Source organism: Mus musculus, chromosome 19 (genome assembly GCF_000001635.26).
Source record: "Mus musculus strain C57BL/6J chromosome 19, GRCm38.p6 C57BL/6J".
Classification (NCBI taxonomy): Eukaryota; Metazoa; Chordata; class Mammalia; order Rodentia; family Muridae; genus Mus; species Mus musculus.
Genome location: NC_000085.6, coordinates 60836300 through 60862281, shown reverse-complemented (window position 1 = coordinate 60862281; position 25982 = coordinate 60836300). Strand labels below are relative to the sequence as shown.

General features: G+C 42.5%; 1 protein-coding gene across 7 annotated transcripts; it reads left to right on the top strand.

Moving 5' to 3' along the window:
- Positions 1–748: 748 nt before the first annotated feature.
- On the top strand, positions 749–25973 carry Sfxn4 (sideroflexin 4). Of its 7 annotated transcripts, none has more exons than XM_030251146.1 (15): positions 749–983; positions 2188–2253; positions 3544–3618; positions 4906–4932; positions 5018–5072; positions 5155–5240; positions 6430–6455; positions 8222–8275; positions 8362–8418; positions 8530–8595; positions 10192–10270; positions 11208–11323; positions 17988–18073; positions 20046–20163; positions 23232–25973. In XM_030251146.1, the coding sequence occupies exons 7-15, from the start codon at positions 6453–6455 to the stop codon at positions 23307–23309; spliced, it is 657 nt and encodes a 218-aa protein (XP_030107006.1). In that variant the 5' UTR covers positions 749–983; positions 2188–2253; positions 3544–3618; positions 4906–4932; positions 5018–5072; positions 5155–5240; positions 6430–6452; the 3' UTR covers positions 23310–25973. The 7 variants fall into 7 exon arrangements, 4 of the variants coding, with proteins under 4 accessions (XP_030107006.1, NP_001349313.1, NP_444428.3 ...); XR_003952831.1 differs by lacking the exon at positions 5155–5240 and adding an exon at positions 10826–10926 and having other exon boundaries at positions 815–983; positions 23232–23530; XR_003952830.1 differs by lacking the exon at positions 5155–5240 and adding an exon at positions 10826–11102 and having other exon boundaries at positions 815–983; positions 23232–23530.
- Positions 25974–25982: the final 9 nt, after the last annotated feature.

The following is a 25982-nucleotide window of genomic DNA, read 5'->3' as shown; positions in this document are numbered from 1 at the left end:
TACAGTACGGAGAAAGTCACAAATCAAGGAAAGCTTTAAAATACATTGGTGGGTACATCAGAGAGGCAGAGGTACATCATTATGCAGGAAGCTTTCACATAAGGTCAAGATGCTATTTGATGCCATCCTTAACTTTTGATTTGGTAGAAGCTAGTTGTCTGCCAAATCATCAATAAATTCTAAAAGGTTTTATCTGTTGTCATGAGAAGTTAGTTCTGACACAGAGGTGGACAAGGAATGGCTGCTCTGGAGGGCCAGAACTTAGTCAAGGTAATTCGCCTCTAGGCCATAACTTTCTAGTCTCTCCACAGTACTGAAATTTTTGTCAACAAAATCAGTTTCTGAACTCCTTTCAGTTTTCATCACAGACCCAATGCTAGAAAGAAACCGGTTAAAACCTAACCGGTCTGGCTGAGAGTTTGGTACACTCTACTCAGATCCAACTTTTCCACACTTGCTTCAATAATATACACTTTTGGAAATCTCAATACTTTTTAATAAATGGCATGATAATTTTATTTTTCACTGCACCATGAAAATTATGTAACTGGCTCTGGCTTGACCCAACTCGTGTACATTTGACTTTGTATACAACAGTTTTCAGGGGTAATGTGCGCCTGATAAGCGCAGGCGTGACGGTAGAAAATCTCTTGCATCAGTTACACTGTCTTCTTTCTTACAGGGTCTCCGCCCCAAGTGGAGACTGGAAGTGGGAGTGAACGCCTCTGTACCCGGACCCTTCGGATTCTTCTAACTTGAGGAAAGGAAGTAGAAGAACTTGGCCTATAGCAGGGGAGCGTTCGGGTTCTGGGGCGGGACACGCTGATAGGCTCCACCCCTTGCGCTGCAAAGCAAACGGGGCCTGCATCACACTCGGGTTTGTTCAGAGAAGAGGAGGAGGCGCTTGCTGGCGTTGCCAAGGGCGTAGTGGCGCCGCTGTCCAAATGGAACCCAACCTGCAGTTCTGGATTTCCGAACGCCAAGTACTCCGGGGCTGGGTGTTGGGGGCGGGAGGCTGGCCTGACCAGCAAGACCTTGACAGGCTGCCCTGCGTCATCATGACTTTCCTCTCAGAGATCCTGTAGTGCGGAGGGAAAAACAACCCCTTCAGTGGTCTCCGCTCTTGCATCTCTTACTTAGGTCCTAGGCTGGGTTGTAGAAGGCCACAAAGTCACTCTCATCCGATGTAGGGCCTCACTAAGGAGTTCCAGTCCTCAGTGGGACTGCCCTTGCCCGGGTTCCTAGGTTTGCTTAAATCAGCCATTTGGATTAAGACCACACATACACCCTGCTTTAAGCAGGTTAGAGACTGGGAAGTCACTGTTGGGTAGTGCTTCTAGTAATCATATTAAAAAGTTTTAAAAGAAGCAACTATCAATCTTTTTTGTTGTTTTTGTTTTGTTTTTTTCGAGACAGGGTTTCTCTGTATAGCCATGGCTGTCCTGGAACTCACTCTGTAGACCAGGCTGGCCTCTGCCTCACAAGTGCTGGGATTAAAGGTGTGCAACACCACTGCCCGGCACAACTATCAATCTTAATAACATAATTAGTCCAAGCAATGCCAAATAACATTTCAACATGTAATAAAAAATAGATTCTACGATTCTACCTTTTTTTTTTTTTGGTACAAAGACTTCGAAGTCCAGTGTGTAACCTGTGCAGGCAGTCTGGCCCAATTTCACTTCTTGCATATCCTCATGGAGCCTCAAGGCTCTAAATACTGTTAGAGGCCTTGACCTTAAACTAAGCTTAGCCCACCCCTGTTCATGGAAATCCAGAACTTAAGGCTGGAGCTGTTTCGAAAATGGACAGCTTGTTGGAGCAAAACACACCTCTTTCACATGTGAGCTGATCTGTAACCCTAGCAAAGCCCTTGTTGGGCTGCCTGCCTTACTGCTATAGTTAAGCCTTATAGTAGCAGAGAAAGCCAGACAACAGTCAGGTGTTTCTAGGTCATTACCTTGAGGTCATATGGGGATATAAAGAGAAAATATGAATCCCAAATTCTAGCTTTTAATTCTGAAATGAAACTCTATCCCAAGTGGTTAGAGGAGATACATTTTGTAAAAGTCAGATTACTTACAGTTCTTTAGTAAGTATGCCCCCACCAAAGTGAACTGTGACTACCTTGTTAAGCCTTATTTCTTTTAACTTCTCTCTGGTGTGTCTCTTTCTCACCATCTTTAGGCCTTTTTTCGAAGATTTTGTCAGTGGATGGATTTATTAGATCCTGTAAACATGTTTATTTCAATTGTAAGTATGGTTTTGTTTTAAGAAGTAATGAATTTCGTGCTTTATTTTGAAATTTGAAATAATAGCCCAGTCCATGTGTGTGTGTGTGTGTGTGTGTGTGTGTGTGTGTGCGCGCGCGTGTGTAGAATATTATATTTTGTATTTTTTGAGTGAGGTTTTTGGGTTGGAAGAATGATAAGTCAAACATAAGTCTGTTGAGCAGAGGATACCATACCTGGGCTGGATGCTGCTGATTCCAAGTTAACCCAGACCAGTCTTCCAGCCAGGAGTCAGTTGCTTGCCATAGAAGCTGAGGGAGGATTGTGAATTCGAGCCATTTGGGCTACGTAATAAGTTGTTTCAAACAAAATCCATCCAACAAGACTATGACAGAGCTAGTCCCTTTCTTAACCAAGGTTAAGAGTTAGGAGACGTGGGGGGGAGGGTATGGGGGACTTTTGGGATAGCATTGGAAATATAAATGAGGAAAATACCTAATTAAAAAAAAAAAAGAGTTAGGAGACTCTCTGGATGGAGTGTCTAGAAGAAAAGGAGTCAGGAAAAGGAGATGTAAGTAGAGGCCGAGGCTCAGGGGTGGACCCTCCCTCAGTTTCTAGTCTAGGGGGTCTAGGCATATTTGCAGGGTCTCATAAGCTGGTGCTGTTCCTACAGAGCCAAGTGATGAGGTTTGTGTGCCAAGTGGTCTGTTGTTATTTCTGGGTAAGGTGTTTTATTGTATAATTACTCTTTGTGTTTTATTTATTTTCCTAAAAATTAAAATAAAAAAAAAGAGGTAAGGAACAACACTGAACCAGCTAGCTATGGAAGTGGGTGAGAGGTTAGGGATTGCCAGGGCTCTGGTTAGGAAGGCAGTTGACATCCAGAAACCAGAGAGATGGAGGCTTTAGTGGGGGCTGCTGGAGCTGTCTAGGAAACCAGAAGGTCTAATTCTGAACAACACACAGAATTATTATTATATTAAAACCTAGGGACACATCTTGAAATCAAGTGTGGAACTGAAGTGCTGTGTGCTGATGGTTGTGGTTTTTTTTTTTTTTTTAGATTTATTTATTTATTATATGTAAGTACACTGTAGCTGTCTTCAGACATTCCAGAAGAGGGCATCAGATTTCGTTACTGATGGTTGTGAGCCACCATGTGGTTGCTGGGATTTGAACTCAGGACCTTTGGAAAAGCAGTCGGCGCTCTTAACCACTGAGCCATCTTACCAGCCCCGGCTGTGTTTTAAAGATGAGAATAAACACAGACTATGTTGAGATTGTTGCCTGATTTCTTGATGTCTAATTACAGGGAAGCATAGAAAAATCACGACAGTTGTTATTTACCACTGAAGATGCACCCAAACACTACCTGGATAACCAAGTGGTATGTCTCATGTGCTCATATGTGCACAGATGTGTATGGTTCAACATGGTTTTACCTTGTTCAGAGTGAAATGAAGTAGTGTTTGGTAACTAAATCTGTCATTGTACATATTGCCCAGGGGAATCACTTTTCAAAAATGTGTCATAAGAATTCTATCTCATAATGCAGCTAGAGCAGTGTTCCTTCTAACTAGTGTTAATTCTTCATATATGGTCAATTCCTGGAGCCCCATAGCAAATTCCACGTTCCATTGTAGGCAGTAATCTAATGCAGGGTTGTGTTGCTGGACAGCTCTCTGCCCCACCCTACCTTCTCTTGAGGGTTGGGGGTGAGTTGGCACAGAGTCAACAACACAGACTCCTGGAGCAGGTGAGAAATGCTGGAGCAAGCTTATCTGAGCACTGCTGCAAGCCCCTTTAATACCCTTCACCCATGCTCCCATTGGTCCCAAGAAAGCATCTCTTCTAAACAGCAGTTCCTGATTGGCTGATTATTGCACCAGCAATCCTTGGTCTTTCAGGCAGTCCTCAATTAGGTCCTCCTGCAGGAGATGCTTTTGCAGCTGCATGGCCCCCAGCATAGAGGTGGCCCTGCTGTTCCTGCTATGGGGTTGTATTCCCACCAGTGAGCTCAGACCAAGTATTTTTTTACCTATCTTGCTGCATAAAGAGTTTCTCAAATTCATAAATATTAGTCCCTCAAGACATCCCATGGAAGATGGGCAGTAGTGACACACACCTTTATTCTCAGCACTTGGCAAGCCAAGGCAGGCAGATCTGAATTCCAGACAAGCGTGGTCTACAGAGCTGGGTCCAGAACAGCTAGGGCTACACAGAGAAACTCTGTCTTGAAATTCAAACAAAACAAACCGTGGAAAGCTCACATTAGCTTTGTTTTTCTAAGAAGTTGCTGAAGCCTCTGGATGGACAGGTGGCTCTGTGACAAGTGGTGGGGCTGATGGCATTGGAAAGTCTTTGCGAGCCATCTCTACTAGGGGACTATTCTAGACCCACTGAAGGGCTGTTAGATGGCAATCCTTTCCATGGTGCTGGGACTTCCTAATGTTCTTGGCAGTTTCTTCATAAAGCTCAAAACTTGGCTTGTTGTTAGCTTATTTTTTACTTATTTGATTCATCTGGTACATTAGTTTTGACTTACTAGTCTCTTTACACTAGCCTACCCATATGAGTGGTAGTATAAATGTGGCATCAGGAATTAAGGCTGGTCAAGAGATTCTGTTTGCTGTTGAACCACCTTTAAAACATGTTTCTTGTTATCTCTCTTTAGATTAAAGACGCATGGAATAAGAGTCTTGTAAGTTTCGGCTCCTTTATAATTGTTGGTTTTCTAAATAATAAAATCCATCATCCAGCTAACCTCTTCTTCTGTCCCTTTGAAGTCAACTGTGCACCCTGACAGCAGCAAGTTGATCCCCCATCTTTTTCGACCTGCAGGTGAGCTGGTTCTCTTGTTCAGGAGTAGGTGGAGAAGGTGTGGCATATAGCAGAAAACTGTCTACTTTATTTTTCTTTACAGGGATTGCTGATGGAAATTCTGGAAGCCATAGCTTTAAAAGAATACTTGAGAGGGGCTGGGAAGTGACTTAGTCAAGTACCTTTTGTGTAAGCATGAGTACCAGAGTTCAGATTTCCAGCACCCTTGTAGAAAGCTAGGCATGTAACCCCAGCACTTGGAAGGTGGAGACTGGAGGATCCCTGGGACTCAGAATTGGTGAGCTCCATATTCAGAAATCAGGTAGAGCTAGGAATAGTGGCACACACCTTTAATCCCAAAACTTGGGGAGCTAAGACAGGTGGATCTCTGTGAATTCAAGACCAGCTTAATATTCATAGCAAGTTCCAGACCAGCCAGGGCTATATAGTACAATTTATCTTAAACAAAAAAGGTAGAGAGTTATTGAAGAAAACACTGAATTTGTCTTCTGGCATCCACATGTACATTCATACACATTAACATGTACCCACTCACTTACATGCACACACACACAAACTGGGATGTATTTCAGTTGATAGAGTGCCTCCCTAACATGCCCAAAATCTTGGGTTTGATTCCTAGTGCCACATTACATAAATTGGCATGTCATGGTACAATTCTGTAAACTTAGCATTTGGGAGGGGACACAGGAAGATTAGGAGCTTAAACCTATTCTCAGCTACATAGGGAGTTTGAAGTCTCCTAGACTACATGAGACCCTGTCTCAAAAAAAATTTTTTAATCTAGAAAGATGAACAAGAGTCATAACCATTTATCATCAGGTAGAGGTCTGGAAAAGCTGGCATGTGTCTTTATGGGTAGGTCTTTCTGTGCTCTGGTCTTACATTTTCTGCAATATGCACTCAGCTGTGTGTGTGTGTGTGTGTGTGTGTGTTTGTGCATATTGCCTGTGTAAAAGTTATTTTTTTTTCTGTGAGCATGACTTTCTTTTCCTGATTCTTTACCATTTTAAAAAAGTTGATATAGGGCTTCTCACTAAATCAGGAGCTTATAGATTTGGCTAAGCTAATAACAGTAAGCTCCAGAGATCCATCTTTCTCTGCCTGTATAGACTATATCTGGCTTTTTATGTGGGCACTGAAAATCTGAACCCAGTTCTTCATGTTTATGGCACAAACACTTTACTTGAATGAGCCATTTCCCTATCCCTATAGATGTTATTTTTATTAAGAAAAAGACAATGTCCCCCACGTTTGAGGCCTTAGGGGGCTGCAGGAAGTTCTCAAGGGATGTTATCCCTTCAGGACTTGTCTGCCTAGGTAACCATGATCATAAACACACTGCTCTTTCCTACAGCTTTCCTGCCTGTGACAGCACCCATGGTGAGTTCCTGACTGCATGTGTATCCCTCCAGCTCTGGATCTCTAATAGATAATTATAGGTCCTCCTGTGACTTTTGTCTAACTTTTCTATATCCACATCCCTATTCCACTTAACTCAGTCAGGCTTTGGACTTCTCAAAAGCCCATGTCACAGAGTCATCCTTTCTTTGAACATCTACCATACATATAGCACTGTAGGTCAGTGAGTTGGGAAATACTTCTGGCCACAACTTTAATGGAAGTGTCCATTACTTTCTGTGTTAATCACCTTTCTGTTACTTTAACAAATATATGAGATAATCAGTGTATAAAAACAAACTTTCATACACCCACAGAGATAATAAAAATAAAAAATTTTAAAGGAGGGTTGGACCTGGAGAGAATGCTCAGTAGATAAAAGCTCTCTGGCTTGGGCAGTTCACAACTGTATGTAATTCTAGTCCCATGGGTATCTGAAGCCAGCCTCATGTATACATGGTGCCACATTAATTATATATAGTTACATACATATAATCAAAAATAATAAAACTAATTCTTTAAGAAAAAGAACATTAGGGCCAATGAGATGGTTCAGCAGGCTAAGGCCCTCACAACCCTGTTTTTGTCCCCAAGACCCACTTAATGGAATGAGAAAGCTAACTCCTGCAAGATGTCTTCTGACCTTTCTGATACTCACAATAAATAAATTAATGCAGAGGAAAAAAAAACCCTGAAAGTTTATTTGGGCTCATAGTTTGAAGGCATCATTCCACACTCATTTGGCCCCTTTGCTTTTGAGTCTGACAAATCAGCACAGAATAGTAGGAATTGGGGAATGAGGTGCAAGGCCAATTACTTTATGGCACCCAGTAGACGAAGGAAATAGTGAGTAGGGTTCCACAGTCCCTTCCAAGACAAGAGCATGTCCCCAGTGACCTGAAGACATCCCTTTATAGATAACAACTTCCAGTGTCACCCCAAGCTGGAGACCAAGCCTTTAACCCATTCATATTCAGCTAATGTGCTCTGGAAGATATTTCTGATGAAACTAGAGTACCTTTTTCACCCCAGTCCACCACCAAGCATCTCTTCACTAGAAACTGGGGCACACACACACACACACACACACACACACACACACACACACACACACACACACACACACAGTCTGTGCTTATCTTACATTTACCTTTCCCTGGCAAAGGTTTTTGGTGGCTCTGCTATCCAGTAGGCCTTGGAAACAGCATTGGTGAAACTCTCAGATACCACTGGTTCAGGGGTAGCTAGTTGCACACCAACATGGGGTTGTCCCCTGACTGCCAGCTATGTGTCCACTTCCTACTGTGCCAGCCCTAGGGGCCTTGATCCTGTGTCTTAGGGTTTATTGCTGTGAATATTTGCCAGGACATGGCAGCTCTTATAAAGGAAAACATTTCATTGGTGCTGGCTTACAGTTCAGATGTTTAGTCCATTATCATCATGGTGGGATGCAAGCAGACATGGTGCTGGAGAGGTAGCTGAGAGTTCTGTACCTGGACCTGCAGGCAGCAGTAAGAGATAGTGGGCTCCTGGGCCTGGCTTGAGCCTTTGAAACCTAAAAACCCACCCCTCAGTGATACATTTCCTCCAATAAGGCCAAACCTCCAATTATGCCACTCCCTATGAGTTTATGGGGGCCACTTTCATTCAAGACCACAGTCCTGTATTAACTGGAGTCTATTTTTGTTTCTAAAGGCTCTGCCTGTGCACCAGAGATGTATAAGCATATTCTATTTTCTTCTTCAAAGGTATTTCTGTTGATGATGCCAGACACTGGAATAAAGTCCATCATTTTAACTCAGGTAGTATAGTACTTTGAATTTTGTGATTTAGGGATTCTTTTATGCTTGAAATCAGAAAGTGATCCAGTGATTTCTCTTTTTTGTAGGGTTGCTTGTATGGATACACCACAGCCTTTAACATCACCAATGGAAATGCCAGTTATGTAAGCATTTTGAACCCTCGGAAGATAGGATTTGAGTTTTTAAAAAATTATCCTTGCAGAGCAAAACCACAACAACTGCTTACTATGTATGTTCTTTGATTTTTTCCTTAGAGTCATGGACCAGTAGAGAGAACATTGTTGGGAGCAGGGGTGTCTGTGTCTTCAACTTTCATTGGAGTAGGTGTTTTTGTACCCTATTGTTCCAGTTCATCTCTGTTGCTCTGACTAAAAGCAACTTAGAGGAGAAAAGAGTTTATTTCATTTTACATTCTCAGGTCACAGTCTATCATTGAAGCAAGTCAGGGCAGGAACTCCAAACAGGAACCTGAAGGCAGAACTCCTTGCTATTCCCCACAGCTTTACTTCTGACCCAGGAACTCATTCACAGCTGATGAAGGTCAGCAGGAGCCATGGAAGATACTGCTTGCTATCTGGCTTGCTCCCTGGCTCATGCTCCCCTAGTTTTCCTATAGAGCCCAGGCCCACCTGCCTAGGGATAGTGATGGCACAGTGGGCTGTGCCTCCCACATGAAACACTAATCAAGATAGTCCCTTATAGATATGGCCACAGGCCCATCTGATTTGGACAGTGCCCCAGTTGACATTCTACCTAGGATACATGAGAAATCATTTTTATTTCTCAAAACAAAAAACAAAACAAAAGAGAAGGAAGGAAGGAAGAAAGAAACTGATTTTAATTACAAATTTTGTTTTTGTTCTAATGTGTAAATTTAGAATATATGAATAGAAAATATGAGAAATCATTTTTATTTCTCAAAACAAAAACAAAACAAAAGAGAAAGATAGGAAGGAAGAAAGAAACTGATTCTAATTACAAATTTTGTTTCCGTTCTAATGTGTAAATTTAGAATGTATGAATAGAAAATATGAGTCAGTGTATTCCTGTATCCTCAGAGTAATCACATGCTAGCTAGTCTAAGTTTCTAGACATGTATGGTAAGTTTTGCATTCAGGGTACTAACCAAACATTTATGAATACTTTTTCTTATCATCTCCTCAGCAAAACAGCATAATAATATTTCTGTAGCTTTTATATTATAGAGGCTATTATATCTAATTCATCCCAGAGACCTGGGGTAACTTGGCCATGTAGTGACCTGTGACAGTACCATTGTAGCTTGCTGGGTTTCCCTGGCCTAAATTGAATCTTTGGTTTGAGAAGAGATATTTTCTCTGTAGATATACTTTTTTAAATGTACAGTTTAATTTTTATGTGTTTTTAATTTGTGTCCATGTGTAGTTTATTTAGAGTTTATTTAAGAGCTAGGGCAAGATATAACTGTTATAATGTATATAATATATAAGGTATATAATGATGCAAATACATCATTCTGAGACTTTGTCCCAGAAAAATTGAAAGAACACAACTATAGACCCTCAGGTCAGGCATAGTGCATAGGCCTGTGATCCCAACACTCGGGAGCCTGAGGTAGTAGGATTGAGTTAAAGGTCAGTCTAGGCTACACAGAAAGATCCATAAATAAGACTTTAGAAGCAAACAAGCCCATTTTCCCAGTCTGGCTTTAACCTAGCTCTGAGACTATGAGAGAAGAGGTTACATAATCTCTTTGTCCCATCTACTCCTGAAATATGCAGAGACTACTTCAGGGTTGTAATTAAGACAGAATGTGTGAGTGTGCTGACTGCAATCCCACCTGCATTGGGAACCAGATTGTGTGTGCTGTGTGCTCTGTGCTGTGTTGGTTCAGGTGATTCTTTGGTGTAGTGATTTTTTTCCTTCTTATTTTCCAGTTAATTCCTCATCTCTTTCAAATGAAGTATCCCCCGAATAACTTTTGGCTTAAAAGAACCTTGCCAATCGTCTTTCTTGGTAAGCAGGAAGGGCTGGGAGCGTGTAGCTGGTCTGGTCTTTTTGGTCACTTCATCTAGAGACCCGGGGTAACTTGGCCATGTAGTGACCTGTGACAGTACCATTGTAGCCTGCTGGGTTTCCCTGGCCTCTTTGGTTTGAGAAGAGATATTTTCTCTGTAGATATACTTTTTTAAATGTATATTTTAATTTTTATGTGTTTTTAATTTGTGTCCATGTGTAGATATTGCATATGAGTGCAGGTTCCTATGAAGGTCAGAAAAGGTCACTGAATTACAAGCAATTATGAGCCATCCAGCATGAATGCTGGGAGTCAAACTTGGGTCCTCTTCGAGAACAGTATCCTCTTCTCTGCTGAGCCATCTCTTGGATACAGCACTATGGATACACTTTTCATTGTTAAAAAAGTGAACACAAACTTGAAACTTGTAAGCAGGTGGCGGTATAGCGATCCCAACTATAGGGGAATGAGAGACTCCAGAGAGTTAGTTGGATTTGCTGAGTACTTTGAGCTCCCCAGCCCACAGGTTTACTGTTTATTGTTCCACGTTTAAGCTTGGGGATCAAAGAAGTTTGAAGAATTGGCAGATTGTTGTTGAAGTTGAGCAAGTGATGTTGCAGACTTTTGGTCGTCAATCCATGTCAAACAGTGTTAAGTAAGTCATTTCAAGGATCCTGGAGATTTTTAAGCAGATGAGCCAGGGAGACAAAATGGACCTCATTCTGGGACCTACTACCAGGCTGCAGTCAGGATCAGAGACCAAGTGGGTAAAGGCTCTGATCCTACCTCTGCAGCCCCAGGAAAGAGCTTGGGTGGTCCTGCCCATAGCAGGTGAGTATCTGAGAGTCAGGAGAAGGGCAGCTGTTGCACCTTCGCACGTTTGTTCCCTTGCTGTCTTTAACTCAAACTTCTCCTTCTTGCTCTTTTTATCTACAGCCCAAGTCAGTGGAATGAATGTTTTTGCATCCCGCAGTTTTGAAAACCATCGAGGAATTGAGGTGATGGATAAGGAAGGCCATGTCGTAGGCCATTCCAGAAAAGCTGGAAGAAAGGTTTGAAGCATAGTAGGGCAATAGCTACTGCTTATCATTGGGTACAGAGTTGAGTTTTGTGTTTGAGAACTTTTTTTTTTTTTTTTTTTTTGAGACAGGGTTTCTCTGTGTAGCCCTGGCTATCCTGGAACTCACTTTATAGACCAGGCTGGCCTCGAACTCAGAAATCCACCTGCCTCTGCCTCCCAAGTGCTGGGATTTTTTTAAAAATGTATTTATTTACTTATTTTAAATGTGCTCTGTCTACATATACACCTGCATGCCAGAAGAGGGCATCAGATCCCATTACAGATGGTTGCAGGCCACCATGTGGTTGCTGGGAATTGAACTCAGGACCTCTGGAAAAGCAGCCAGTGCTCTTAACCACTGAGCCATCTCTCCAGCCCCCGAGTGCTGGGATTAAAGGTGTGCACCACCATGCTCGGCGTGTTTGAGAACTTGTAACCTAGTGTCTGTCTGCCTTCTACTTTTCCTGACCACATCTCTCTGTCATGTCAGCAAAAGATACTATGCTTTGTACCCTTGGGTTTAAGAGATGGTGTAGTGATGTGAGTTTGCCAGAGAAACAGAACAAGATGTGTGTATGGACAGTTAGAGATCCTTATTCAGGAGTTTGCCCACAGGACTATGGGGGCTGTTGAGTTACAGCTCCATAGAGTAAGCCTGTGGGCTGGAGGCAGGATCCCACACACAAGGTTGGAGGCAGGAGTGTTTCTTGGAGAACCTTGGGTTTGTTTTTGTTTTTTTCCTCCCTTACCCTGCTTTCTCTCTCCTTTCTCTTTTCCTCGCTAGCAGTCCCTTTCTCTTTGCCTTTCTTTTTGAGACTGGTTCTTCCCTAGTAGCCTATGCTGGACTCTGATTCCTCATCTTCCCGCCTGAGCCTCAAGAGTGTTGGCCTTACAGGCATGTTTCCCACATACGGCCCTTTCTCTGTCCCTCTTCTTTCTTTCCCCTTTCTTTTGCCTCCCCTTCCTTGGTTTCCTCCCCACCCTAATACTGGGGCTTGCATCCAGGCAAATACCTGGGCTGTATTCCTAGCTCTTTTTTGGGTACATTTTTGTTGTTGTTGTTGTTGGTTTTTGTTTTTGTTTTCTTTTGTTTTTTTGAGACAGGGTTTCTCTGTGTAGCTTTAGGTTGTCCTGGACCAGGTTGGCCTTGAACTCACAAAGGTCTGCCTGCCTCTGTTTGAGTGCTAAGATTAAAGGTTTGCCCCACCACTACCACCTAATTTTAGGATAATTATTAAGAATTTTACCCAGGACAGCCAGGGCTACTCAGAGAAACCCTGTCTCGAAAAAAAAAAAAAACCAAAAATTAATTTAATTTATTTATTTCATGTGTATGGGTGTTTTTCTGCATGTGTTACTCTTGGCCTGTGGAGACCAGAAGAAGGTATCAGATCTCCTAAGACTGGAAGACATGATAAAGTCTAGAGTTACAGAGGGTTGTAAACTGCCATGGGGGTGGGGGTATTGGGAATTGAACTTGGTTCTTCTGGAAGAGTAGTACTTACTTACTTAGTAGTACTTTTAACCACTGAGCCATATCTCTAGTCCCAGGGTGAGTTTTGTTTTGTTTTGTTTATGACTCTGTAGCCCAAGATGAACTTGAACTTGTGATCTTCCTGCTTCAATCTTTTGAGTAGCTGGTATCATAGGTCTACACTGTGAGTTCTGGCTCAGGTTTTGGTCTTACTTTAGTTGACTAATTGGATGTGGTAACACACAGTATGAATGTAAGGTCTCCTATTTTAAGTAAGTTAATTATAGATATTAGCAGAATATTCCTCCTGGAGTCAGTATTTGATTAAGTAACTGGGTACTAGGCTAGGGATGTAGCTTGGTTGGTAGAGAAATTGCCTGACTTGTATGAAGGTGTGGGTTTGATCCATAGCACCTCAAATCAGATATAGTGGTGAATGTCTGTAATAAATCATTCAGAAGGTAGAGGCAGGAGGATCAGATGCTCAAGGTCATTCTTGGCTATATGTTAAGTTCTTGGCTCTATAATACATAATATTGTCCCCCCCCCCTTAAAATTAAAATAACTGGTTAGTAGCACTAAGTTGACACATAAGACTGTTTATGCTAGTGGACATCTCACAAGTGGTGGTGCCAAGCAAAAGCTTGCTCACAGTAGCTGTCTTTCCTGTGTGCTGCTTAAGGTCCCTCTTGGCCATTTCTTTCCTAGCCTGCCCTACACTCTATTTCCCTTCCACCTCATAGCAGAACTTTTTGTTTTTTGTTTTGTTTTGTTTTGTTTTTGGTTTTTTGAAACAGGGTTTCTCTTTATAGCTCTGGCTGTCCTGGAGCTCACTTTGTAGACCAGGCTGGCCTCGAACTCAGAAATCCACCTGCCTCTGCCTCCTGAGTGCTGGGATTAAAGGCGTGCACCACCATGCCTGGCTGTAGCAGAACTTTTATAGTCTTTTACAATTCTTTGTAAAGAACAGACTAGGGATATCCAGTACTCTGATCTAAAATAAGCTCATACAAAAGCCTCAGTGTTTAGTATTTCTTACTGTTGAATACTTCTGTTCCTTTGCTCCATTCAGCACAGTGGTTTCTGTAAGAATCCGATAGGATTCTTTTCTAGGGGAGCCTTTCATTGGAGTATGGACCTTCTTTACTTATTTATCTATTTATTTTTTATTTTGGTTTGTTGTTTTGACAGAGTTTCTCAGTGCAGCTCTGGCTAGTTTTTTGTTGTTGTTTTGTTTTGTTTTCCCAGACAAGGTTTCTCTGTGTAGTATGGAATGTCCTGGAACTCACTGTGTAAACCAGGCTGGCCTTAAAGTCAAGAGATCTACCTGCCATTGCCTCCTAAGTGCTAGGGTTAAAGGAGTGTGCCTCCCAGCTGGAGTTTGGACTTAATTTATTTTGGTGTTTTGAGATAGGATATCACTTTGTAGTCTAGGCTGACTTGAACTCAAAGTAATCCTCAAGTTTCTCTACTTCCATAGTACTGAGTTTATAGGCATAAGCCTCCACACTTAGCTTTGTTCATTTAAAATAATAAATGTTGGGCTGGAGTGATGGCTCAGTGGTTAAGAGCACTGACTGCTCTTCCAGAGGCCCTGAGTTCAATTCCCAGCAACCACATGGTGGCTCGTGACCATCTGTAATGGGATAAGGCCCTCTTCCAGTGTGTCTGAAGGCAGCTACAATGTACATAAAATAAATAAATCTTTAAAAATTAAAATAATAAAATGATAAATGTTTAGCCAGGTGTGATAGCACATGGCTATAATCCCAGCACTCCAGAGTCTGAAGCAGGAGGGTTACAAATTTAAAGTCAACCTTTTAGGCTGTATAGCATGTTCTAGAGCAGACTAAACTATATTATTAAACCCTGTCTCCCATAATAAAAATAATATTTCATCAGGGGAAGGTTTTTAATGTGATGTGGGCAGGTTAGGACATTTGCTACTAAGACTGAGGACCAGTGGTCTGTCCCAGGACCCATGTGGTGAAATGAGAGAACCAACTCTTGCAAGCTATCCTCTGACCTCCATGAACAGGCCTATATAGCCACACACAATAAATATATGTAAAACAGAGTTGTTGCTTTCTTTTTTTGGAGGTGGAGTCAGTTCAAGACTGGGTTTCTTTGTGTAGCCCTGGCTATTATGAAAGTAGCTTTGTCTTGGTTATGGTTTCATTGCTGTGAAAGGACAACATGACCAAGCCAACTCTTATAAAAACATTTAATTGGGACTGGCTTACAGTTTCAGAGGTTCAGTCCATTACCATCATGGCAGGAGGTATGGCAGTATCCAACAGATGTGGTACTGGAAGAACCAAGAGTTATGCATCTTGGTCCGAAGGTAGGCCAAAGGAGACTGACTCTTCTGTACTAGGTGCGCTAGGCAGAGCTTGAGCCCTAGGAGCCCTCAAAGCTCACTTACACGGTGACATACTTCTTCCAATAAAGGCACATCTCCTAATAGTGCCACTTCCCATGAGCCAAGCATATTCAAACCACCACAGTAGACCAGGCTGACCTCAAACTCACACAGATCCGCCTGCCTCTGCTTCCCATGTGCTGGGATTAAAGGTATGTACCACCACTGCCCAGTTGACTATGGAGTATTTCTAACCCTAAAAGTTTTCCTTCTATCAGTTTAATCACCCCTGGCTCCAGAGAACACCAATCTGTATGTGTCTTCCACAGTTTGCCTTTTTTTAGAAACCTTAGTAAATGAATCACATAGTTGTATGACCTCTTTCACTTCTGTAGCTAATCCATTTCTTATCATGTGTCAGTCAGTGTTCCATTTTTACTGTTTCCATTTGTTTTGAGACAGGTTTCACATAGCCTTGGTTGGCCTCATACTTGCTATGTAGTATAAGATTAACATCAACTTCTCACTGTTTTAGTAGTCCATTATTGTGTGGTCCACATTTTCCATCCATATTAACCCTCCAGGAAATGGGCATTTGGGCTCAAAGGAATAAAGATGCTCTGAACCATGACTGACAGCAGTTGTTTGTGAGGATATATTTGCATTTCTTTTTGACTCAGTTTTAACATGAAGTATTTATAAAGCTGGAAAGTATGGGAAAAACAACAACAACAACAACAACCCATGATTTTAATCAGCCTGTTGCTTAGCTCCTCCTATGTGCCAGCCTGTGGTAGGCTCAGGATATCCAAGGTCAATCTAAGCCCAACCTTGAGCTCCTCATGATGCTCAGGGGGTGGAAGTATCTTTAGACCATCTCAACCAGCACAAACTGCATTTCTGCAGGATGATCAGTTTAGGGTGAAAAACATTTTTGCTGGTCTGCTTTAAAGAGAACCTTTTTCTTTCTCTTAGGAATAAAATGTTCACAACAATGCATAAGCATACACTGTTGTTGTTGTTTTTATGGTTTCCCTGTCATTGAAAGATTTATTTTCCTTGGCTAAACTTTCAGAACTGTGTAACCAGTAGTATCTGATTATAATCAGGCACCTTGGATCAAATTTCAGGTTAGATAGTTTGGATTTCTCCCATTGGCTTGGAAGCCACTCATCTGCCAACAGAGTGAGTCAGTGTGTCCTGCTAACAAGTGTCCTTCTGGAATGTTTCCTTTATGCTCAGGCTGATGGAGAGTGGCTGCCTTACCCCACCAGTGTAAACACAGCCTATGCTCAGCAGCCTATATTCTCTTCTGAACTCCAATGTACAAGAGAGACAGAGATAGAGACAGAGACAGAGCCCATGTGAGCCCACTGGTGTGTATTTGTGCAGCCTCAAGTGGTGTGTGTATGAATTGGGATTTTTTTTTATATCCTAGGGGGGCTCAAACTCAGGTCCCAGGTTAGACAGCAAATGCCTTTATCTGCTGAGATGTCTCACTTTCTTCTCCCCTTCTTGTGTGTATATGTGTAACTGTGACTTTATACATGGGCAATCTGTTGGGGGCTCTGAAGAAAGTTGATTCTCCCTCCCTCAGCAGTTGTTGACTGCCTTTAGTTCTTCAATTAGGAATGGAAGATTGTGAGCCCTTACCTATATCCATGCTGGAGCGTTGACTAGTGTGGTCTTGTACAGGTTTGTGCAGGCAGCCATATTCCTGAGATGCTTAGAAGACACCACTTGGTGTATTCTTCCAGATCCTCTGGCTTTTACAGTCCTTCTTACCCATCTTCTATGATGTTCCCTGAGCCTTGAATATAAGGGTTGTGTTATGTGTGCCCCGTTTGGGGCTGTGCACTCCACAGACACTTACTCCCTCCCTTTGGTTAACCTTGTGCATGCCTAGTATCCAAAGGAGGCAGAAGGAAGCATTGGCTCCCTGCAGCTGGAGTTACTGGTGGTTGTAAGCCATTATGTGAATGCTGGGAACCAAATCTAGGCTCTCTACAAGAGCTGCAACTGCTTTTAACAATTGAGCCATCTCTCCAGACCCTAAAAATGTTATTTTTAATTACATTAATGTGTCTGTCTGAGTTTATTCTGTGTGTCATGGATGGGTGGGGGCAGGTATGCTCACCAAGGCTGAAGTTGGAGGTATTTGTGAGGTATCTGATATGGATGCTTAGACCTGAACTCAGCTCTTTTGTAAGATCAGCCAAGTGCTTTTAATCCTTGATCTCCTACTCTAGCCCCCACAAAATGCTGCAAACTTTAAATGCATGCCTAGGCACACACAGGTGATAGCTGGGTGTAGACACTTATCCTTGCCTGGAGAGTAGCCCAGTGTACTGAAAACTGACTTTAGGGAGATTGGCCAGTGGTAGGAAGGGAACCCCTGGTAAGGGTTTTAGAATAGGAGGCTCGGGGCAAAGGTAAGGCTGAAAGGCAATATGAGCCAAATTCAGGGCAAATCTTGAATTGCTTCTGGAGGCTACTAATTTAGTTCATTCTAGGCAAGGTGTTGTCTAGACACTACCTTGATACGTACTTTTGGGTGGTTTATTGGGGAATGTTTTGATGGATTGATGGGGACCACAGTGGGATCAAGAAGGTGAAATCCCTCCTCAGTTACTCTTATTACCAGCCCAGCCATCTTATAAACACCTGCCCCTGGACAGACCCCCATAAAGTGTCATCTCTACCTCTTTCCTAGTAAGCATTAACTCAGTTTAAAAGGAGTTGCTGTGTGCTAGTCTCTGGTGTGGGCCCTGAACATTGTTTCCCTCCCAGTACTAAGCTGTTCCCTTGGCCTTTCTACAGGCTATTAAAGATACAGCGAAATCCAGAGCAGTGCTGTTTGGGACCTCAGCCTTGGCCCCTGAACTCTTTATCCACATCTTTAAAAGGTAAGAAGGCCCTATATGGTCAAACCCATCTAAAAAAGAAAACCAGAAAAGAAATAAACAAACAAAAACCCTTATAAATTCACCTACTACAAACCTAGAGAGAGGAGTGGGCATGAGGGCCATTTGTAGCCTTCCTATAAGACAGACCAGTAGGACAGAATCTATTAGGAAGAAGAGGAATTTAGAAGAGTTGTTTACCTGAACCTTGAGCCTAAGGCTTCTCCTTGGTTAACTGTCTCTTGACTTGACCATAAGCTATTTCTGGCTGCAGGCAGAACATAGTGGGGTGATCTTTAGGTTCTCCCAATTCTGATAGGAACACTGCTCAGTCTTTATCCTTCCTTGACTTCAATGTACTTTAATAGGTTCAAATTGCTCCCAGTCCAGTAGACTGACATGATACAGGCTAGGGCTGAAGAAATGTAGGTGGAGTGTTTATCTAGTCTGCACAAAGCCTGGGTTTGATCCCGGGTACTTCACAAATGGCATGATATAGTACATAGTATAATCCTTGTACTTGGATGGTGGAGGCAGGATGAGGATCTGGACTACATACTGGATTTAGGCCAGCCTACCTCATAAATAAACAAGATACTCCTGTAGGCAGAGATGATGGGGTTTGTCAGGGCTCCTGTGGTTGCCAATTGATAAACTCAGCTTGCAGTTACAGATATAGATATCTGGCACAGGCAGGAGTAGTTTATAGCACTGAACCTGAAATACCTCTGCTGAATGTTTCCCTTTTCTTCAGCCCTGTGGTGTTAGAAGTCTTCTGCCAAAGTCTTCTATGAAGAGACACAGCTGCTGACAACTCCCAGTCATAGCCTCCCCATCAGAGAGCCCATACAGCAAAACTTAGATGCAGATCTCTCTTCATTCAGATAAGAGACTCCAGAACTTTCTATGAGAACATGATAGTCATTCACTCCCCCATGGCAAGTCTAAAACACCCACCCAGCACCCCATGAGGGTCACATTTTGGGAAATAAGGAAATACCTTGGACAGAGCCAACTGTCCCTTCCCACTGATGAGCCAGCCAGATGGATGCAGAGACTTGCTTAGTTGGGATCTTCCTGGGCTGTTCTGGCCATCCTCAACCCCATATCTCTGTCAGAGCTGCAGAGCTTGTCAAACATGAATGATATACAGGATTTTTGTAGGGTTAAAGTGACATTTGTTTCTAGGGAGTGGTGTGAAGTCTGAAGGACAGAGCCATTAGATGATCTCACAGAACTAGTGTCTCAGAACCATGACAGCAGATAGCATCCACAAAAGAGCATCTTGGGAACTTTCTATCTCATTTTCCTCTTTTTGAACCTCAAAAAACAACAAGCAAAACCCAGAAAATCCAAGGAGTAGATAGGGCAAGTGAGCACATGTTCTGTCAATAGAACACACCTGTCAATAGCACAGACTATTCATGTGGCCTCAGGGATCTGACTCCACAAGCTGGAATCCTACACATATCATTATACTGCTTCTCCCATTCTTTAAATATCACACAGCCAGGCCGTGGTGGCACAGATCTTTAATGCTAGAATTCAGGAGAAAGGGAAGCAGATCTTTGAGTTCAAAGCCAGCCTAGTCTACAGAACAGATTCTCCAGGCAGAATAGCCAGGGATACAGGAGACACCTTGTTTCAAAACAAAACTACAACCAAACAAAAGACTATCACATAATACAATTTGAGTCATATGCTCTAGAATCTGAACTATCACTTCAGGCTCTGGAATTCCAACAAGTTGCTCTATCTAACTGGTCAATGTCCCATTCCCTGAGTAGATAAACCTCACCCAGAGCTTAGTCCATGTGCCTTTTAGAGCCTGCTGGTAGGTGGTTGTGCAGTGATCCAGGCATATGCCTGTAACTGCATGCAGAGCCAAATCAGCCACCACTGAAACAGAGGGCCTGCTTCAGAAAAGAGGACAAAAGCGTTGGACTGCGTGTGAGCTATGCCTTGTCTCTTACAGGACGAGGTTTTACCCACAGACTCTGCTGTCACTCGTGATCCTGAGAATGAGTTCCACATTCTTTATGATGGGACTGATGGTGCCAGTGTCATTCAGCATGTTTCCACAGATTGGACAGGTAAGGACCCCACTGCTTTCCCACAGATGAGAAACTGGGTTTTTATTTCATGTTTGTAGTAAAAGAAGTAATTTTAGTCAGGTGGTAGTGATGCACACCTTTAATCCCATCCCTTAGGAGGCAAAGTCAGGGGAATCTCTGAGTTTGATGCCAGCATGATCTACAGAGCAAGTTCTAGGGCTATACAGAGAAACCCTGTCTTAAAACAAAAACAAACAATAAAAACAAAGAAGTAATTTTATTTTAAAAACTACAAAGTTAGGGCTTTAGTGATGGCCCATGAGGCCAGCCTGGTCTACAGAATGAGTTCCATGATGGCCAAGACTACACAGAGAAACCCTATCTTGACCAACAACAACAATAGTAGATTTACTGCACTTGCTGAGTGAGGTCTTAGATTCCATTCCCAGCAGCCACATGGTAGCTAGCAGCACATCAGGTTTCGTGGTGGCACAACCTGTAATCCTAACTCTCAGGAGGTTGATGTAGAGGATTTTAAGTTTATGGACAGCTTAGCCTTCATAGCAAGTCCCTGTCTCAGAAACTAAAAAAACTGGGACTGGAGATATTGCCTCAGCAATTAAGACCACTTTCTGCTCTTGCGAGGACCCAGATTTGGATCACAGCAACTATATGTTGTCTCATAACCATCTGTAATTCCAGTCCCAGGGCAATCACACATCTTCTGACCTCCACAGGCATTGTATATACATGGTACACAGGTGTATGTACAGGCAAAAATACCCATACATACAAAATAAATAAATACTGAAAAAAACAAACTAAAAACGTTGTGAGCTGAGGATGTAGCAGTTAGTAAAGTGCTTTCCTAGCATCACAAGGCCCTGAGTTTGATCCCCAGCAGCACGTAAGCTATGCATGGTGACATATACCTGTAATCCCAGGGCTTTGGAAGCAGGAGAGTCAGAAGCCCAAGGCTACCCTTTGTTATAGTGAGTTTGAGGCCAGTCTGAGCTGCATGAGACCTTCCTCCAAAGATTATGAATAAATCAGCCAGTCAACAAACAAACAAATCTTTGAAAGACACTCAAGAGCTTTTAGATACTCTACAAAGCTGTGTAGCCATGCTTTATGCAGTGGGTCTTCCTGTAGTGATGCTGTGCTCTGTGTGCTGACCCAGTATGGCAAACACTGGCCACATGTGGCTGCCGAGTCCTTAGTGTGTGACTAAGATACTGACTTTTATTACTATTCTTCAGTGGTGGAAACTGTACCTAGGGTGTTACATGTGTTAGACAAGTGCTCTACTACTGAGCTATCATTCTAGCCCACAAACCTTCTAATTTTAATGTATGTACTCACATATAGCTAGCTTATGGACGATGTATTAGGGAAGATAGTTCCACAGATAATTCATTGTGTAGAGCAATACAATACTTATGTTTTCTATGTGTTAACATTTCCTAGCTCCTCTATCATGTTGGTCAGTTTTCTCGTTTCCTTGTCTGTTGAAAGAAGTTGAAGTTGAAGACAGTGTCTGTGCCAAGAATTACTGCTTTAGAGTTGTGTTTTGTGCCTGTTTAAAACTCAGCTCACGGGCTAGAGAGATGGCTCAGCGGTTAAGAGCACTGACTGCTCTTCTGAAGGTCCTGAGTTCAAATCCTAGCAACCACATGGTGGCTCACAGCTACCCGTAATGAGATCTGACCCCCCTCGTCTGGTGTGTCTGAAGACAGCTACAGTGTACTTACATATAATAAATAGATACATCTCTATAAATAAATAAATAAATAAATAAATAAATAAATAAATAAATAAATAAATAAATAAATAAAATAAAACTCAGCTCACAGTCCTGAAGGTTATCCTCTCTACTTGTACCATGGCATATACACCCACAAGTTTGTACACAGATATATACACACACAAATAAAATAAATGAACACAAATTTAATAACAAAAAGGCGGCTGAGATGTGGAAGAAGACAGACCGTAAGATCAATGATAGAATCTGTATATGCTCTTGCAGGAAAGGTAATATAACATATGGAAATTACTGTCTCGTGACAGATAATAAACGACAGAGGGGCTAGAACCAAGAAAGGCTTTCTGGAGAAGGAAGCCTCTGGAAATGGCTGGGATTGCACAGGCAGAAATGGAATTAAAAGAACTAGTTCCCAGTGGAAGAACAGGTAGGAGGAATGGACAGCATGACCCCACAGGATCATCTGGCAGGATGTAGAGACCAAAGTTAGCACTGCATCACCAGGCTGAGGAAGCAGGCAGTAGGCTTGAAGGGGTCATACAGGAGCCTTGCCAGACATATGAATCTCAGAGGGCAAAGCAGGGGCAGGAAGTAGGGTTTGTCTCTGCATTGCCTCAAAGATTCACCAGACCTTGAAGTAGGTGCTTGTTGACTCTAGGTGGGTAGTGATGATTCAATGGCAGTCTTGTGCTAATGGTATATATAGGGCTGCAAGGGGTCCAGCATCTCCTCAGATATCCCTGTAGTACATTTCTAGAACGTCAAGGAAAAGGGAGCCTATTCCTTCAGAGGTCCTCTGCTTGCCATCAGTTAATTAGTACATCCAACCTTGCAAGACTGGAAATAGACACTGGCTGTTAGAGGAGTCCACTGCTAACATTTGCTGGGATGTGATAACATTCCTTCCTGTGTACATGGTACCAGACTTGACCATCTGTAGTATCTGTAGTGGAGAATTTGTAGGTGAAATGCTCAAGGAACCAGGTGTATTCTTGTATTGACAGTATTTTAGAGGTTGATGCAGGAATAGACTAAGTTCAAGATCCTGTCCCAAAAACCAAAAAGGGGGAAACCCCACTACACTTACAGATGTGGAAATTGCTCCAGAAAATCAGATCAGCAGATTCTTCATAGCTATTGCTGAGTGATGATTATACAAGAGCTTATTATAGTCTCTTTGTATTTGAAAATTTCAATTTAAAAGTTCTAAGAAATGGTACTTCTTGTAATCAATTAGATATCATTGGAAAAGGTGTAAAAAAATGGGTGCTTTCAGAGTTTTTTAAAACTTGGCTTGAGGCATTTAAGCATGAATTTTGAAGAATGTGACCTTGTCTTTCAGATCCAGTGCAGTCAGCTTGAAGAGAAGATTCAATCTTCTACAGAAGAAAAGGAACTCTTCTATTACAGAGGGGTATAGGAACAAGTTTATCTCCTGTTTGGAAATCTTTGGCCCCTTAAAGAGCACTGCCATGGTCCTCAGGGTTCCCAGCAACACTTGTGCAGCAAGCTGGCTTCAGTGCCTGAGTCTAACCAAAAGAAGAGCAGCACCCAGGGGACTGCTGAGATGAAGTAAGAGTCAGCCCGGGGAAGGATAATGTGACCCTGTGAATAAACCTGTCTGGAGTTGAATACTTGAAAGAAATCATCAAAAGGTATACCTTATCTGGGGTACAAACACTACACTGATAGCCTCCAGATAGATACAAAACTCTGGTGAGCTCATTAAGGCTTCTAGTCCCTAAGTAGTCCTGTTTCCCTACTTATTTTATCTGATCCCACACTGCAAGCATTCTGTCTACTTCCCTGGTTTCTGTTGAAAGGACCCTGATACTTCTATTTCTAGAATAACTGAGGCCCCTAGCCAACAACAGCTTCCTGCTCAATACCAGTCCAGGTCTATATATAGTCAACTCTCTTAGGGATCCCCATCTCCCTTCCTCTGGGCCTTGCTCTGTAGTCACTGGGGCATCTCTGGCTTACTTCTCTCTATAGACTACTCCCAGGAGCATTGAAACTGCCTTAACAAACAAACAAACAAACAAACAAACCATACTTCCTAGCCAAAATTTCTTCTTCCTTCCTTCCTTCCTTCCTTCCTTCCTTCCTTCCTTCCTTCCTTCCTTCCTTCCTTCCTTCCTTCCTTCCTTCCGATTCTTCCTCCTTCTTCCCCAGTCCCTTCTTCAAGACAGGGTTTTTCTGTGTTGGTCACAGCCTACATTCTGCTGAGATGGCTCTCACCTAAGCCCCATCCAAGGCTGGACTACCATTCTGCCAGGCCCTCATACCCCAACCAGTTGCTACAGTGTACTTGGCTCTTTGGATGCCCCCACGGGACTCATGGTTGAGTCAACCATGCCTTATCTCAGCTCCCTAGTAACCTTGGGTAATGGTGACATCATTTACCCAGCTATGTCACTCAACCTCTTATCCCAGACAGGCATAATTTCATGTGTTAAGAACCCAAGGCTTCAGGTGCTGCTTCAGCTCAGTGCAATAGCACCCCCTGCTGGCATTGTCTTGTGGCTTTTTGCCTTGCTCTGGCTGCTCTCTGAAACCTCCTGCTTCTGTCTGGAGACAAAGTTCTGCTTCTTTTTTTTTTCAGATTTATTTATTTATTATATGTAAGTACACTGTAGCTGTCTTTAGACACTCCAGAAGAGGGAGTCAGATGGTTGTGAGCCACCATGTGGTTGCTGGGATTTGAACTCCAGACCTTTGGAAGAGCAGTTGGGTGCTCTTACCCACTGAGCCATCTCACCAGCCCCAAAGTTCTGATTCTTAACACCCTTAGAAAACCTCTATCTTATTCATCTCTTGTCATCCCCTTCTATGTCCCACAGAACCTAACATCTGGTTCCTCACATTAGTTTGTGGGCTTTTCTGTTTTTTTACTGCAACCGTTTCTTCTCTGGAGGCCTAGAGAGCTCACAGTATTGAGTGAGGTACCCCTTCCACTGGTTTCCATAGCACCCCATTTCTCTTATCAGACCTGCTCCCGGCCACACTACCTCAAGACCTGTTGCCTGGTCCTATTTCGTAGCAGACTGTCTTTAGAGAAGATGCATATTGTTTGGTTATTGTGATATTTTCACATTAAACTCACCAAAGGTGTCTACAGGACAGTTGCTTCAAAATTTGGTTTTAAAAAAGTATCACAGCAGTCCAAAGAGTCAAAATTAGAAACAATGACCTACCAAGTAGCTCAGTGCAGCCATAGGTGGACACTACACAGAATTAAAGGTAGAGAATCATGGGCTAGAAAAATGGCTCAGCGTTTGAGTGTGCTTGCTGCTCTTGCAGAGGTTGTGGACTCATTTCCCAGCACCCATGTAGCCAGATGTCAACTCCTGTGTCTCCAGCTCCAGGAGGATGCAGTACCCAAACATGTGGCATATACAAAGGCACACATATATACAAATAAGTTTTAGAAAATGTGTGTGTGGACAAGATCAGGAGAATAAGGAATGTATGGTGGCCATATCTACAATCCCAGCACCCAGGAAATGGGCAGATTTCTAAGAGTTTGAGGCCAGCTTGGTCTATGTAGCAAGTTCCAGACCAGACAGAACTACATAGTGAGATCCTGTCTCAAAAAATAAAAGGTGAAAAAAATAAAAATAAAAGGTAGGGGCTGGAGAGATGGTTAGAACACTGTCTGCTTTTCCAGAGGTCCTGAGTTCATGACCACATGATGGCTCACAACCATCTGTAATGGGATTTGATGCCCTATTCTGGTGTGTCTAAAGACAGTACTCACATACATAAAAAAATAAAAATAATAATGAAAATAAAAAAATAAAAGGTAGGAGATAAAGAGATGACTCAGGAGTTAAGAACACTTATTCTTGCAGAGAACTCGGGTTTAGTTCCTGGCACCCACATATTGGTTCATAACCATCTGTAACTCCAGCCCCAAGAAAGCTAGTGCCTTCTGACTGCCATGAGCACTAGATATACAGTGATGCATGTACATACATGGAGGCAAAATACTCATACACATAAATCAAGAAACCATAAGATGAGCAAAGTCTCCACGTGGAAGACTGCCTTACTACTTACTACTTAAAGCTTTATCAAAATGTTTCTATTG